The following is a 14,582-nucleotide window of genomic DNA, read 5'->3' as shown; positions in this document are numbered from 1 at the left end:
AAGCAAAACAACAAAGTGAGAGATAATAGGTATGAAAAATGCCTCTTGTTTTAGCAACAAACAAATAGTTGATTGGTTATTATTTTTTGCAAATGTTGTCAGAAATACTATGAAGACATTTAAAACGACATTTGGATCCAACGTTATCCAGGATCCGAAAAATAAAAAAGACAAACAAAAAAAAAAAAAAAACTATGAGGTGCATAAATACTAAGAGCAAGATAAGTCTTAACATTCATCAAGTAAAAAAAACTCATAATATTCATCAAGTAATAAGCAATTCAAAGTTTTGTCAATCCTTGAAAAAAGTGTTTCTTCAAAAACAGTAAAAATGGCTGCTTGATGATGGCGGCCAGAAAAAGGCTCACAAGATTAAAGTGGTGCAACGAGAGAATTTCTGGTAGAAAGAAAATTATTCTAAAAAAAAAATGAAGAAAAGTTCAGGTTGTAAACAAATTATTTAAAATATTTTAAATAACTCACACTGTTATAAATTTTTTAAAAGATCAAAACTCATACCTAAAAAGAATTTGTTTGTTAAAAAGATAGAAAAATAACTTAAACACAAAAAAAAAGTCAATTTCCAAAAAAAAATTTTTTTTAAAACAAAAAATTTGAGATCTTCATCACAAAAGTTTCTCAAAATTCTTAAAATTTTTAAAATTCTTAAATTCTAAAATTTCACTAAAAAATTCTAAAAGTCTTAAAATGACTGACAGTTTTAACTTTATCTTTAATTTCACCTTTATGCAATAATAATTTATGATGATTATTTAACTCAACCCATTCTTACCTGATAATTATGTAACTCAAAACACTCTAACCTGGCGTTTGATGAAAATAAAAAGTTTTTATTGCATTAATATAAATTGATCCATAACAATCCTTTGTTCCAATTCTACCAAAAAAGAAGCAGGTGCAGTTGCGTGTGCGCGTTTTTTTAATGTACTTACTTCAAATTAACTTTTCGACGATAAAAGTTGAAACTTTGAATTTCTCTAAACTTTGAATTTTTCTAACTTAGTTGTTCTAAGTATGATAGTCTAGCTCTAGATAATTAGAGTTTTAGAAAAGTTCTTTTGAATGTAAAGAGGCATTTTAGGTAAGAAATATCGTTTATGTAAAATTTAAATCAACATAAATTATAAGCCATGGTTAAGTTTAAAATGTTCGTTCATTTTTTAAGTTTTAAAAAGTTCCTTCGTTTTCATAGATTTCTTGCCTTTGCAATGTTCAAAAGATATGTTTCTTTGAATACATGCCAACTCAAGAAAACGCATTTTACCTCTGATTGGTCGATAGAGTTCGTTTGTTCTGAGCATCAAAGTTAAACAACGTATATATTTTGGAAAAATATGTAAAAGAAACTCTAGCACTCTGACCTGAAATAAAAAAAAGTATATATTTTTAGTAACATTTATATAACAACTTTTAGATTTACAAATAAAATTTATCTGAATATCAGGGCTATCAAATATACACCTTTTCAAAGACTTTTAGGTAAAATGATTTTTTTCTAAAGGCTCCCGTTATCTCTCTGAGGCTTATTTATGTTAATTTATGTAAATTATATACCAAATGGTAATATATTATAAAATCCTAACTCGTTCTTCGTTCTGGACTTAGTTATTTCAAGGTCTTTCATTTTGACTTTCTTTTTTTTTAATCAGTGCTCAGTAAGGTTATTTCATATCAAATGATTTATTTCTTTTTTATTTTTTTTCAAGCTGTTTTCAACTGAGTATTAGCATAGGAAATAATTTATTTATTAAAACTAGATCACTACATTATCAACGTCACTTAGGGATTGGAATTCAGATTTCAACTGCACAGCAGTAATGAAATATCACTATAAGTGTAAATCACTAGCAAACTTACAAACTTAAAAGTCATTCAAATACAGTTAATATAACTAATTAATAACAATAAATATAAATATTTTCTGAAGCTGATTGCTTTTTTTGTAAAAATGATTTATTTAAAAAAAAAAATTCTTTACTGTCAAAGAACCAAATCGGTGAATTTTATTCAAACGTTATTTTCGTTTTCGTTTTATTTTTACAACTATCGAATTTCTCGTTTTCATATGTTATTGTTTTTATTTGTTATAGTTTTTTTTATGTTGTTACTTTTATATGTTACTGTCTTTATATGTATTAGTTTTTGTATGTTATTGCATATGTGTACAGTAAAAAGAACAGAGTAAAAGTTAATAGGTCTGCCCTTTTACAACTTTTGTGGGAAAATCTCTCCAATTTCCCATTTACATGGTTGATAAAGAAATTTGGGCAGAAAAAAAAAAAGAAAATTTATTATTTACCAACTGTATCAAAAACAAACAAAAGTATGATTTTTAAATTTTTAAATTATAATTTTATAACCAATTTATTGAATGATATTTGACCTAGTACATCACTATATGCAATGTCAACATATGTCTTCATAAAGTTGAACTCGTTTCACTTTCACTATAACAAACTCTTAGTGATCCAAAACATTTTAGTTACTGGAAATAACCTTACTCGAACCATCTGTATTCCTTTATAAAGATTTTTTTTTTTATTAGTGAGCTGAAAATAATTTTTAAAACGATAGCACTTAAAATAATTTGATTTTATATATAAAGTAATATAAGAACTTATCACTTCAGCGGCTACTTGTTGCAATTTGTTACAATTATTACAAGAGGTGTTTTAAAGATGAGACAAATATTGACGAGTATTCGTGAAAATTCTGGCTGAGATGAAGGCAACTTGTCAGAAATCATTCCACCTACAAATGAATTTAACCTGATTGAAGAATGAATTTGTATTTATATCGTTTTCAGCCGAGAACATGATTTACATGTGTTTTGAATATTAATAAGTTGAATTGAAGACATAAGTGGATGAAGGCGTTGTGTCGCAAAAATACAAAACTCAAAAACATGTACAACACATTTTTTTCATGAAATTAAATATCACATACACAATCTTAAGTGTTTGGTCATTATATTCCTCCATAAATATTAACATATCTTTGCTATATAAAAATATCTAAAACAATATGTGTTCAAAACTTTAACTCCTGATATCTCAGTTCCATATTGGTGTAACATAACACCTTCATCCAATTATGTCTTCAATTTTATCAAAGCTTTCAGTTGTATTTGTAATCGTTTTTGGCATATTTTATATATTTATATGGTTTTTGTATATTTCAAATTTTTATTATTTTAAATAATTAAAAAAGAAGGGAACTTATTTTTTCACAACATATTAAAAAGGAAAAATTATAATTGAGTAGAATGTAAATCTTTCTGAGCAAATAAAATATTTAAGATTTCATTTTTTTGATATCAGAAGTGTGACATCGCTGAATCTTCCACTGTGGTCTTTAAATCTATTATAAAAAACTTAAGAGGCTACATGCTTACACGCCTTTTTTAAAAAATTAAAAAGCTGCGTGTTTAAAGTTAAAAAAAAAAGAGATACTTTACTTTACAGTTTTCTTAAAGTTGAATGCTAAAGAAACGTTAAAGAAATATTCAAGAAATGCTAAAAAAAATATTCAAGAAAAATTCAAGAAAAATTCAAGAAACGTTAAAGAAATATTCAAGAAATGCTAAAAGAAATGTCCAAGAAAATTCTCCATAGTATTTTTTGAGACATTTGTAACACACCAAAGATGTCTTAAAGATAAAGATTTTATTCGGATCGTGATTTTCTGCAAAAAAACAAATTTCAGAAAGGTTTTTTGCAAAAACTTTTCACAAGCCTAAGACCTATATCACTATTTTTATTAAGTTTCGTCATAGAAATACACAAAACTGATTTTGTCAAAACGTAATCTCGACGTTGTATAACGTCAAAAAGTAAACAAATTTTTTTAAATCCACTTAAATTGAATGTTTTTATAGCGTTTATATCGTCCAATCAGAAACCATGTTTTAACGCGAAATTGAAATGGTGGAGTTTTAAAACCGAAAAAGAATGCTTAAGTAGACTTTTACACTAAAAAGAAAAGATTCACTTTAGTTTCAGACATTGTAAACTGGTTCAACGCTTAAATTGTCAGTAGAATTTTGTTTACACATCGGTTGCTCATTGAAAACAACTGCAACAAGAATTGAAATGTTGGAAGTGAAACTCTTTGTTTTCATTTTAATTCTTTTAAGTGTTAAAATGGCACAATTTAATAACATTCAACGACATCTTTTAGAGAAGGTAGAAATAAAGTTTAGATCAGACCGTAGTCCGTTATGCGTACCAAAAGAAAAGAAGACGTGTTCAAAAATATGTATATTGTTGACTCGATGCACTGATGTTTGTAAAACTGTAACTTATCAAGATTGCCAATCTTTTATTTAAAATAATAGCAAAAACAAATCTCTAGGAAGATTTGTTATATTTTATGATTTATACAAATATCTACTTTGCTAAATACGATTTACATGAACTAGTAATCATTTAGCTATACTTTAAGAATTTGTGGCAGTTGAGTTTGAGTTCACGTAATCAATAACAAAAATTGTTTTACAAAATCTTTTTAAATATTTTGCATTTTTTGCTTCTCTTTTTACTTCAGGTTTACCTTGATTTTGATTGTTGAATTGAAAAGTTTAACTTTTTATTCTTTGGTCGCAGTCACAACTCTCTCCTGCCTGCTTTACTCATTTCTAGCCAAGCATTAAAAAAGGGTAGAAAATGTTTGTAGAAGAAAACATTTTTTAGTTTGAGAAAGTGAGGTGATCTTTTTTAAACATTGAATGCCTCATCAGTTTGCGTTTTCTATTTAAAAATGTGATTTCTTAAAAATGTAACTTATGTAATGGAAAATTTTTTTATGTAGAAAAAATTTTTATTTTAAAAAAAAAATGAAGCGCCATTGTAACTAAAGTAACAATAAACCACAAAAAATTTAAAATGGAGAGAAGGGAAGGGGGGGGGGGGGTAATAAGCTCCAACATATTTAAAGCATTTGTGTTCACATTGGCTTACGTCACTCCATGACTTTAATATTATCCTTTTTTGCAACCCAAGTGTATTTGATGTATCAAACGTCACAACACACCAGTTAATCACTTAAATCTTTATGTATAAGATACTAAAAGGCATGCAGTGTTATTGCCGTCAATGAGTGTCACTATTTGGCAAAATATTTTGTTTGACTTTTGCATATGGTTTACACGTGGTTGATGTTGAACATTGACCATAGTGAATACTGATGAGTTGAGCTGATTTTTCACGCTTAGAAGTTTGTGCAAATTTTTATTGCAATTGTTTAAGAAAAAAGTCTCCTGAAGTTATTATAGAAAATAACACTGAAAATGAAGCAGATGATAATTACGTTGTTTTTTATAGTAGATGTCAGACGTAGGAGTATGGAATCGTTCTTTTTAGTCGATAAGAGTAAAGCAAAAGTATGAGAGGCCATCAAATATGAGGAATTGTATGTGACTTGCAAGATGTGTTTTCCAGAAAAAAAATGTTATAAACAAATCGAAAAGCTGAAAAGATTTAAAAGAGCCCGAAAGCAGCTCCGGCAGGAACACAATTTGCGCATTTTCAAGGAATACGCGGGTTAACTTGTAGATTATATATAATGGCAGTATCTGTCTGCTTGTGGGGCATAAAAAGTTTACAGTAATTTGCTGACGGCCTGAGCCACCAATGTTCTGGAGCACACTAGAAGCTTCTTTTTTGGCTGACACAACTTATATTTTTGGATCGGTGGTAAATCCTGATTTATTGCAATCGAATTTCTCTGACCGAGAAGACCTCTAACTTATTTATTGATGGCCTGCTTCTTGTATTGCTAAGGTGTTCTTTTTTTCTAGGGGCTATTGTTGGATATCACCTCAGAAAATCACACAGCTCGTCACTACATAATCAACAATTTGCGTAGGAAAGTTTCAATATCGTTTAAGGTCTTTAACTTTTCCTTTAGTGAAACCTAATTGGGAATCAGTAATCCCAATAAGATAATCTGCTAGTCTTTCTTCTTGCTTATGTGTCAAAAGTGCTTTACCCTTTAGACGAGAGTATTTTATACGAGGTCCTCCTCAAAAGAAAAGAGCAATGCGTGGTGTTGTCGTATTGACACATTCTTATACTAAAATGTGCGCATGTTCATGAAGCCAACATTTTTAAAATCTAAAGTAGGTCGACGTATACTGTGCTTCAACCCTTTTTTGAAAAAACTCCAACAAAATTTTTTAATCAGATGATTTGCAGAGTCATCTCTATGTAGCCTTTCGCGTAAACTGAATACATCTTTTTAGTTTGTAAGATGTCGTTTGTGCCAAATAATTCTTATTATTCACCAATTGGATTGGTTAAATCATTGATAATATTGATAAATAAAGAATGATTAACCAATCCAATTGGTTAAATCACCAATTGGATTGGTTAATCATTCTTTATTTACATCTTTATTTATAAAAATAGTTAAAGTTTTTATTTTATAATATTTTTAATAAGGCAAATATTTCTCCTTTATTATGTAGAAGTTTCGGGGATACAAAAAGAGAGAAGATGGAGGAAGATGGAGGAAGATGGAGGAAGATGGAGGAAGATGGAGGAAGGAAGTCCAACATAAATAGTATGACAAAAGTAGATAACTTCGACTCTGTCATAAGAATACGAGTCTTAAATAAGGGTGTCTGTAAACCAGGCATCTGTACATTTAGAATGCAATAAGAAGTTTTTTATATTGGGCTTATAAACTAGTTTTAGAAACATTGAATATGTGTTAAACAAGTATGCTGCATTTCTGCAACACTATGCATTTAAGAGCTAATATCAAAAAACAATATAAAAAAAAATATAAAAATTCAATATAAAATAATTTCTTATTCAACCTTTAGATTTTTATCTGACTACCAAAGAATGAAAAAAATAAATATGCAGTAATCAAAAAATCATTTTACCTAAATAAAAAAAGATATTTGGTTTTTATTTGTGTAGATCAATTTATGTGAATTTTACTTTTCGGCATTTTGGGAGAATTTAAAATATGCAATCAGACCCATTTTGGAAATTATCGAGGATTTGTGGGTAAAATGCTACCATTTGGGTAGGAAAAAAAAATTATGTTTGGGTAATTGCGAAAAATGCAACTGATATTTTACCTGTAAACTTTTAGAATAGTTTGGCTTAATTCGTTTTTTGCAAGAGTTAGCCAAGAGTTTGATATTTTAAAAGTGCTAATATTTAGAACTTGATATGTCGAACTTATCGTGGCGATATCAGAATGAATGTGATTGAGAAGTTTCTTCCGCTTGTATTTGATCAGGAGGAGGAGAATGTAGATCAACCAAGAGTTTAAAACTTATCACTGTGGAAAGTAAAATTTTTCTCTACTGATTATAAATTGGAAACTTGCTTAAAGTCTTTCCTATTTTCTCGTTTAAAATAGCATTCACCGAACTTCTTCTACATAAAAAGACAACTTTTCTTTAAAGAAAATGGCGCTACGATAATTGCGAGAACTACTAGCTCAAAATATCTTCTAAAGTTATAAAAAAATTGCTTTTTTGTTCGTTTGTTTTTTCATGTTTTTTGTAATGTTTTGGAAAACCTTCCCGAAAGACTTTGCGAAAGTCTCATAAATCTTTTTAAATTCGGACGTTATCTAATGTAATTCCAGCCTTAAGAATATCTTAAAAAGTTATAATTCATTCAAAATGTTCGAAAAAAGAAAACAACAAAAAACAAAATATCTAGTGTAAATTAAACTTCGTTGAAAATTAAATAAAATTCAACAGAGAGAAAATAAAATAAATAAGAATAATTTAAGTTGAGTCAAGTGAAACAATTTCAAAACTTAAGGTTTAAAGACATTTTAGTTTTTATTATACATTGTTGAAAAATTAAATTTGAACAAAGAAAACAATAAAACATAATACTCATGTGTTTTTCGATTTAACGCTGAACAGCTGTCTTTTTTTCAAGCTTAAAAACAAACAAAACTTCAACTTAACTCAATTTATCAGCTAATATGTTTTTACCCACTGTTTTCTTACATCAACTATTTGCTTTTAAAGTATTCCTCGCTCAAGAGCTCGAGCTGTTTCCTCTGAATCAGTACTTAAACAGCACGAACCTTAGCAACTCAAACCAATATCTTTGCCAGCAGCATGATGGGTATTACAAATGTTGTGATTGTGACGACCACTGCTTTATTTCGCGCACGTGTTGCATTGATAAGCTATGGAATGTAACTCGCCCCCTTCCTCTGAAAGAATATCTAGAAGTGTTCGTTAGTGTTTTAAAATCGTACAAAGAGAAAACATGCGAAAGAATCATACCATTCGACGTTAACTCGAATCACACCAGCGAGGAGCTCTGGATGGTGCACTCATGTAAGGAAGGTGCTGACGTTGAAGATATACGAAGGTGTTTAAACAACAGCATCCAATTGGTTGTGGAAAACTTTCCTGTAATGGGATACGATAAAACTTTGTATAGAAATGAAGCCTGTGCACGTTGTAACTTTGCTAGCTCTGAAGCCATCTCAAGCCTCTTATTCCTTTGTAATACCAAAACTGATAACAAGACAATCACTCTAAGCATAAGTACAACATCAACAGACAGCAACAAAAATATTAAAGATATTCTTGATCAATACCAAAATTGTTCAATATCCATAATCAGGAACAATGAAAATAATGATTACTTATTAAGTTGCATTAATCAGGAACGCATATATGTTGACTCATGTCGAAAGACTAACCCGTATTACGGTTTATGCAAATCGTATTCCAGGGGATTCTCCAACTATGAAAACTACGATTGTTATAAATGTAAGCATGAAAATATCAGTAGCGTTAATGAAAATATTAGTAAAAAAGATGAATTGTTTTTATGCAGGCTTTTGTTAGAAATAGAAAATCAAAAAAAATCAGATACTAATCACTCTGTAATGATTGCGATCAATGATGCGAAGAAGAGTGTTCCGAAGGTTGAACCAGACTACGTTAATTCAAGAAACAATATATCTACTTCGCGTTTGTTAAAATCCCTAAACTTAACATGGCACTTTACTACGGATTTTACTGAAAATATTGATGATGAGCGCTGCGACACAGGACTATCATACGACATTGTCACGTCGAGTTGTGAACCTATCACTTGCTGCTTTGGATACAGTTCAAAAGATTCGCAATGTTTAAAGTCTATGGAAGAATACTTTCCAATCTACATCGAGAGACCCAGTTTCGAAGACTGTCTTAGCCACAGAGCGGGGTTATTTCTACTGGTCAACGGCTGGGAAAGTATTGAAGAAACAGATGAAGTTTTGGTTTATTTGAAAAACAGTTCTCAAGAGTTTTCGCATCAAAACTTATCAAAGGAGAATGCTGTCTTGTATCAAATGAACGAGTCCGCTAGCATTGAAATGTTGCAGTCTGTTCTCAGAGGAAACATGAGCTTGTTTGACTCTCGGTCGCTTTTCATTACCTCGGTCTATACCCAAAGAATAACAGAGTTATACGGCTTTGACATTTCAAGAAGTTTTAACAACAACAAACTGTGTTCGCAGCCTGAAGAGCTATCTTTACTGGACGGAAATTTCTCTAATACTTGCGACTTTATTATGGCGAATAAAAAAATTGAAAACAAAAATCTTGCTTTATGGATTAAAATCAACAGAGGTAAAGCAGTAAAAAAAATAGGTACTTGCAAGCGGTACCATTTGCAATCAAATTGTGTTCTACAGAGATTGCCCTACAACTATTCTCTAGACACAAATCAATCAGTAATATACAGATACTTAAACAAGTATTATAAATTTGTCGTCGAACAGTACGAACCTACCATTCATGGTGTAGGAGTATGCAAATCATCAATTGCTAAATACATTAGGCTTAAACTTATGAGCGATGCAGAGTACTTTATCTCTACAGTCGGAACTTCAATCAGCATCGCCTGTTACTTGCTCATTCTAATAACTTACACTTACTTTAAGGAACTGAGACTTCAATCAAACGTTAACTCAACAGTGCTTTGCGTTTTTTTATTACTTTCTGATATTACCTTCTTAGTTAACTCGCAAGCCACTAAAATGTTGTCGCTGTGCAGATATTCGTCCATTTTGTTACATTGGAGTTTACTAGCAGTGTATCACTGGGTTTTTTATATGGGGTTAGACTTTACTATGAAGTTTGCGACATATGTTCAAAGAAAGTCAAATCATCGCATCCTGTTGGGTGGCCTCTTTTTTTCTGTATTATCACCAACCACCGTTGTAGCTATAGCAGTAGGACTGGATGTCACTGGAACGATGTTTGTTGGGTACGGTGAAAATGGGTACTGTTGGATGTTGGGTCGCAAAGCAAAAATATTGTTTTACATTTTACCAGTGTCCGTTATTTTGCTTTCGGCCGTTTTTTGCTTGTCTTTCACAACGTATAAAATATGGAAGGTGAATAAAGCAAACAAAAAAGTGTTGGGCGAAGAAAGAGCTTCGAACGTCAATATTGTGATGATTGCTATGAAGCTAACCTTTATATTTGGCATAACTGAGATCCTTGGCCTCATTCAAATTTCAAAAGAAACTTTGTCGGACGGTGAGAGGACATTCAATACAGTAGTTTCACTTCTTTTTACGTGTTGCCGATCGTTAAAAGGTGTCATGCTGCTCTCAGTCTACATTTGCACTAAGAAAGTCGTTAAAATAAACAAGAAGTTCGTAACAACGTTAAGAAAACGCTTTAAGCAGCGGATATTGTCCATTTAAAAATGTATAACGGCTCAATTTTTGTAGCAAGTTTATTATAAACAAAAACTTTGCTAAGAATTGTACTCAGAGCCCTCGTTATTTCGTTGTAATCATCATTCGTTTCTATTTTATCGTTGTTTTTTTATTTGTTTTGTTTTTTAATTTATTGCTGGATTTGTTGCAAAATTACTTTCAAGAGTCAAAGTTTTATTTTTGGTTTCAAAATTTGAAATCTCTCAATTAACTTTAATCTGATTTATGATAGAATAAAATTCCACCGTGAAGTAAAAACTTGCCCTATCATGAATAAAATGCAGTTTAAGGTTTTCATGTCATTTTAATGTTATGAACTGAATTTTTACTACAAACAATTGATTGAGGGAGGTATTCAAGATATTTTTGTGTATGACTTTTTTACGACAAACATAAACCATAGTTTTTTTTAAATTCTTTTAAGTTCTAATGTATTGTCTCCCTTCAACTATTTAGTCAACTTTTGATGGCTAACGACCATTTTTTAGATTGTACGACTCTGTCAGTCTAAATATATATTTCTTTAAACTTGTATTTATACTTTTTTTGAGCTTTGAAAAGTTATTTCTGAAACAGGTTTTGTAAAAATATCTGTATGTTTTACAATTTTCATAAGAGAACACGTTGTTTCTAATAATTGAACTGAATGTTTCTAAAGCCTGTTTTACCTGCGAATAATAAATCAAATGTTAACTAGAAATTGAAAGTAAATGCTACTAAGCTACTGAGATCGAGTAGACTTTTATACTAAAAAAAAAACTTCAGCTTCAAACGTAAATAACCGGTTGAACGATTAAAGGGTTCAGCAGATTTTAGTTTACACATCGGTTGCTCTTTAAAAACAACTGCAGCGTAAATGGAAATGCCAAAAGAGAAACTTTTTGTTTTGATTATTATGCTTTTAAGTGTTCAATAGACATATCAGCAAAATAACTTTTGAATACAAAACTACAACTAAATATAAGCAATAATTAACATAAACTTCCTTCATGTTTTCCCTGACCTTAAGAATCACTAAAAGTAAATAAAAAGCTATTGAAAGAAGTGTATCTCCCTTGATCATTAACTTCCTTATTTTCAAAATATATTTTACTTTATATATATATATATATATACATATATATATTATAAACTACTTTCAATTGTTCTCCATTTACTTTCATTTAGTTTCAATATCTATACAGTTCCAATTTTTTTTTAGAAACTCAAATAGTTTGTTTTCTGGACCAGAAGTTTCGCTGCTAGGGTAAATCTTCCAGAAATGAGTTATGTTTCGCTCAATTACATGATGTCTAGATACAATCAGCAACAATGGGCGTTGAATCTGTTGAACTAATCTCATGCAAGTACCTTGCCATCTTCCTCTATTTGCTAAAGTTGTGTCGAAGCAGAGACATTTAACTTTATTTCCTAATCTAAAAAACTCCATTTATTAAAAAAAGCTTGTTTTTGATTAGCCCCTAAACTAGACTCTATTGGAGGAATGCCAAGTAGTTCTGTTTTCCATCAATTCTTACCAAAACTGCAATTCTATCTTTTTTTAATTGCTTTCCTTCCGTTAATTCATTTACTATTTTTCCATCAAAGTGTATGGTCATTAGTGAATCTGATTATACTACACTGTTTTATATATATTCCCTTATTTCTGTTGCTCCCGCAGATATTAAGTTCTCTGCTGCTCTGTAAGATGTTGATTTAGAGCACTTAAAGTTTGCTACAAAACCACCAGCCATGACAATAACACTACTAATCAAAGCTGTATGTTGGTGGGATTTTATAACCTCTCCCACTGGTGTATGAGCGGTAGTCTGAAGTATATTTTTAGGAAGAAGAACAGAATTTTGAGTGTTAGGAATCTCGTTAAAATCAAAGTCGATATCTGTTTCCAGGTCTAAAACGTCGCTAGTATAAATAGAAGAACTTAGATTTTCTATACCATTTTAATCTAACTCTGCAGATAGCTCTTTTTCTAAATTAGATTTGCTTCTTTTACAGAATGCTCATATCTTTTATCTTTTCCTCCAAGACTTTCTTTCCTTTCCCAAAGCTGGTCTTTTAAGAAAACAGTATCTTCTTCCTTATCTTTCACTTTTCTCATTTTATCTTTTAATATTTCCTCAAACATAACATGAGGATATTTTCCAATCCAAAACACTTTATTCATTTCTTCATTTCTTCATTTCTTCAAATAAATGTCTTTGTTTTACTTCTGCAAGATTTGTTCTTTTTCTTTTATCTTTTAATTTCATCCACTCCTTTAACAATTTCTAAAGTTTATTCCTTTAAAAAATAATATTTGCTTGTATAAATGTTTATAGATTAAATTGATTTAGAGTTCAATGATAAAACTTACCTTAGCTTTTGTATTGTAAGCACTTTAAATCCACTATGTATCCAAGGATCCATTAGTTTAGATAGTATGCAGTAGTCAGACTGATAAACTGGGCAGTTAGGTATGAAAGAGGAACTATAGTTAGGACAACCTACTAAGCACTTCAATTTTGCTTCACATTTTAATATTCGTAGAAAGAGATAACATTAAATTACCTCTTTAGCAGTTGCAAATTTCTTTGCTGGAAGTTTTATAATAAATTTTTTAACTAAAATTATTTCATCCAATCTATTATTCGTAACTTTTTTTTCGGTGGCATTTTGATAATTTTTTTGTTTTTAATCTGAAAAACGAAGTTTTATATAACATATATTTTAATAAAACATATTATTTACTAAAAAGATTAAAAATTTTATTAAAAAAAATATAAATAAGTACAGCGTAAAAATATTTGTTTTTGTGATATATTTATGGATTTTCGGGATTTTTAAAACAGTTTTTAGAATTTTTTTTTTTTTTTTGAAAATAGCGTCCGTTTTATTTAGATTAACTAGGTCTTTACAAACAGAAATAAGAAAAAATAATTTGAAAATTTTAATGTGAAGACATCCTCCAAACTCTTTTAAAAATGGTACAAAACGCTAAAAAACTGCCCCTTTTACCCCCTGGAGGGACCCTTAGGATTTTCAAAAATAAAAAATAAAATTCTTAGCACTAAATCATGGTGTGGGCAGATGATAAGCTAGCGCTCTTTTTTTTTTCAGACTTGACTTACTTTAAAACATCCTAATATATATATATCTATATATATATATATCAATATATATATCTATATATATATATATATATCATTGGTTTGGGCAGCTGAGAAAAATGTAGCTGGTATTTTAACTGTAAATTTTTAGAATGATTTGACTTAAATCGTTTTTTGCGAGTGTTTGATCGAAGATTTAAACATGTCACATTGGAACGTAAGGATTTTCTCTACTGAATATATATATTTGAAGCTCGATAAACAATCACCTTCGCCGATCTTCTACATAAAAAAAAGTTTTCATAAAAGAAAATGGAGCAATAATAATTGCGAGAACTATTGGCGTAAAATGTCTTTTTAAGTTATAAAAAATTGTTTTTTGTTTTGTTTGATTTTTCGTGTTTTTTTGTAATATTTGGGGAAACCTTTGCGAAAAACTTTGCGAAAGTCTCTTCAAAAAATCTTTTTATATTCCGACGCTTTCTGATGTAACTCCAGCCTTAAAAATATCTTTCAAGGTTATTATTCTTTCAAAACGTTCGAAAAAAAAAAAAAAGACAAAATATCTATTGTAAACTAAACTTCGTTGAAAGTCGAATAAAATTCGGTAGAAATAGAAACTAAATAGAAAATAATAATTAAAATAGAGTTAAATGTAATAAATTCAAAATTTACGGTTTTCAGATTCTTTCGTTTTTATACAACATTGAAAAATTAAATTTGAACAAAAACAATAAAACGTAATATTTACGTGCTTTTCGA

General features: G+C 29.6%; 1 protein-coding gene across 1 annotated transcript; it reads left to right on the top strand.

Annotated features, from left to right (window-relative positions):
* The first annotated feature begins 7,004 nt into the window (after nucleotides 1-7,004).
* On the top strand, nucleotides 7,005-10,846 carry LOC149880323 (uncharacterized). Its single transcript, XM_090070646.1, has 3 exons — nucleotides 7,005-7,080; nucleotides 7,126-7,326; nucleotides 8,027-10,846. The coding sequence occupies exon 3, from the start codon at nucleotides 8,332-8,334 to the stop codon at nucleotides 10,717-10,719; it is 2,388 nt and encodes a 795-aa protein (XP_089926772.1). The 5' UTR covers nucleotides 7,005-7,080; nucleotides 7,126-7,326; nucleotides 8,027-8,331; the 3' UTR covers nucleotides 10,720-10,846.
* Nucleotides 10,847-14,582: the final 3,736 nt, after the last annotated feature.

The sequence above is a fragment of the Hydra viridissima genome, unplaced genomic scaffold (assembly GCF_058129835.1).
Source record: "Hydra viridissima isolate aposymbiotic clone 2 unplaced genomic scaffold, HvirCarnegie_v1 scaffold_13, whole genome shotgun sequence".
Lineage (NCBI taxonomy): Eukaryota > Metazoa > Cnidaria > Hydrozoa > Anthoathecata > Hydridae > Hydra > Hydra viridissima.
Note: the sequence above shows the minus strand (reverse complement) of the source record. Positions and strands in the feature narration are given on the sequence as shown.

What these genes read in the sequence shown, in the direction of transcription:
- LOC149880323 (XM_090070646.1), top strand. Translation starts at nt 8,332, where the DNA reads ATGGTGCACTCATGTAAGGAAGGTGCTGACGTTGAAGATATACGAAGG.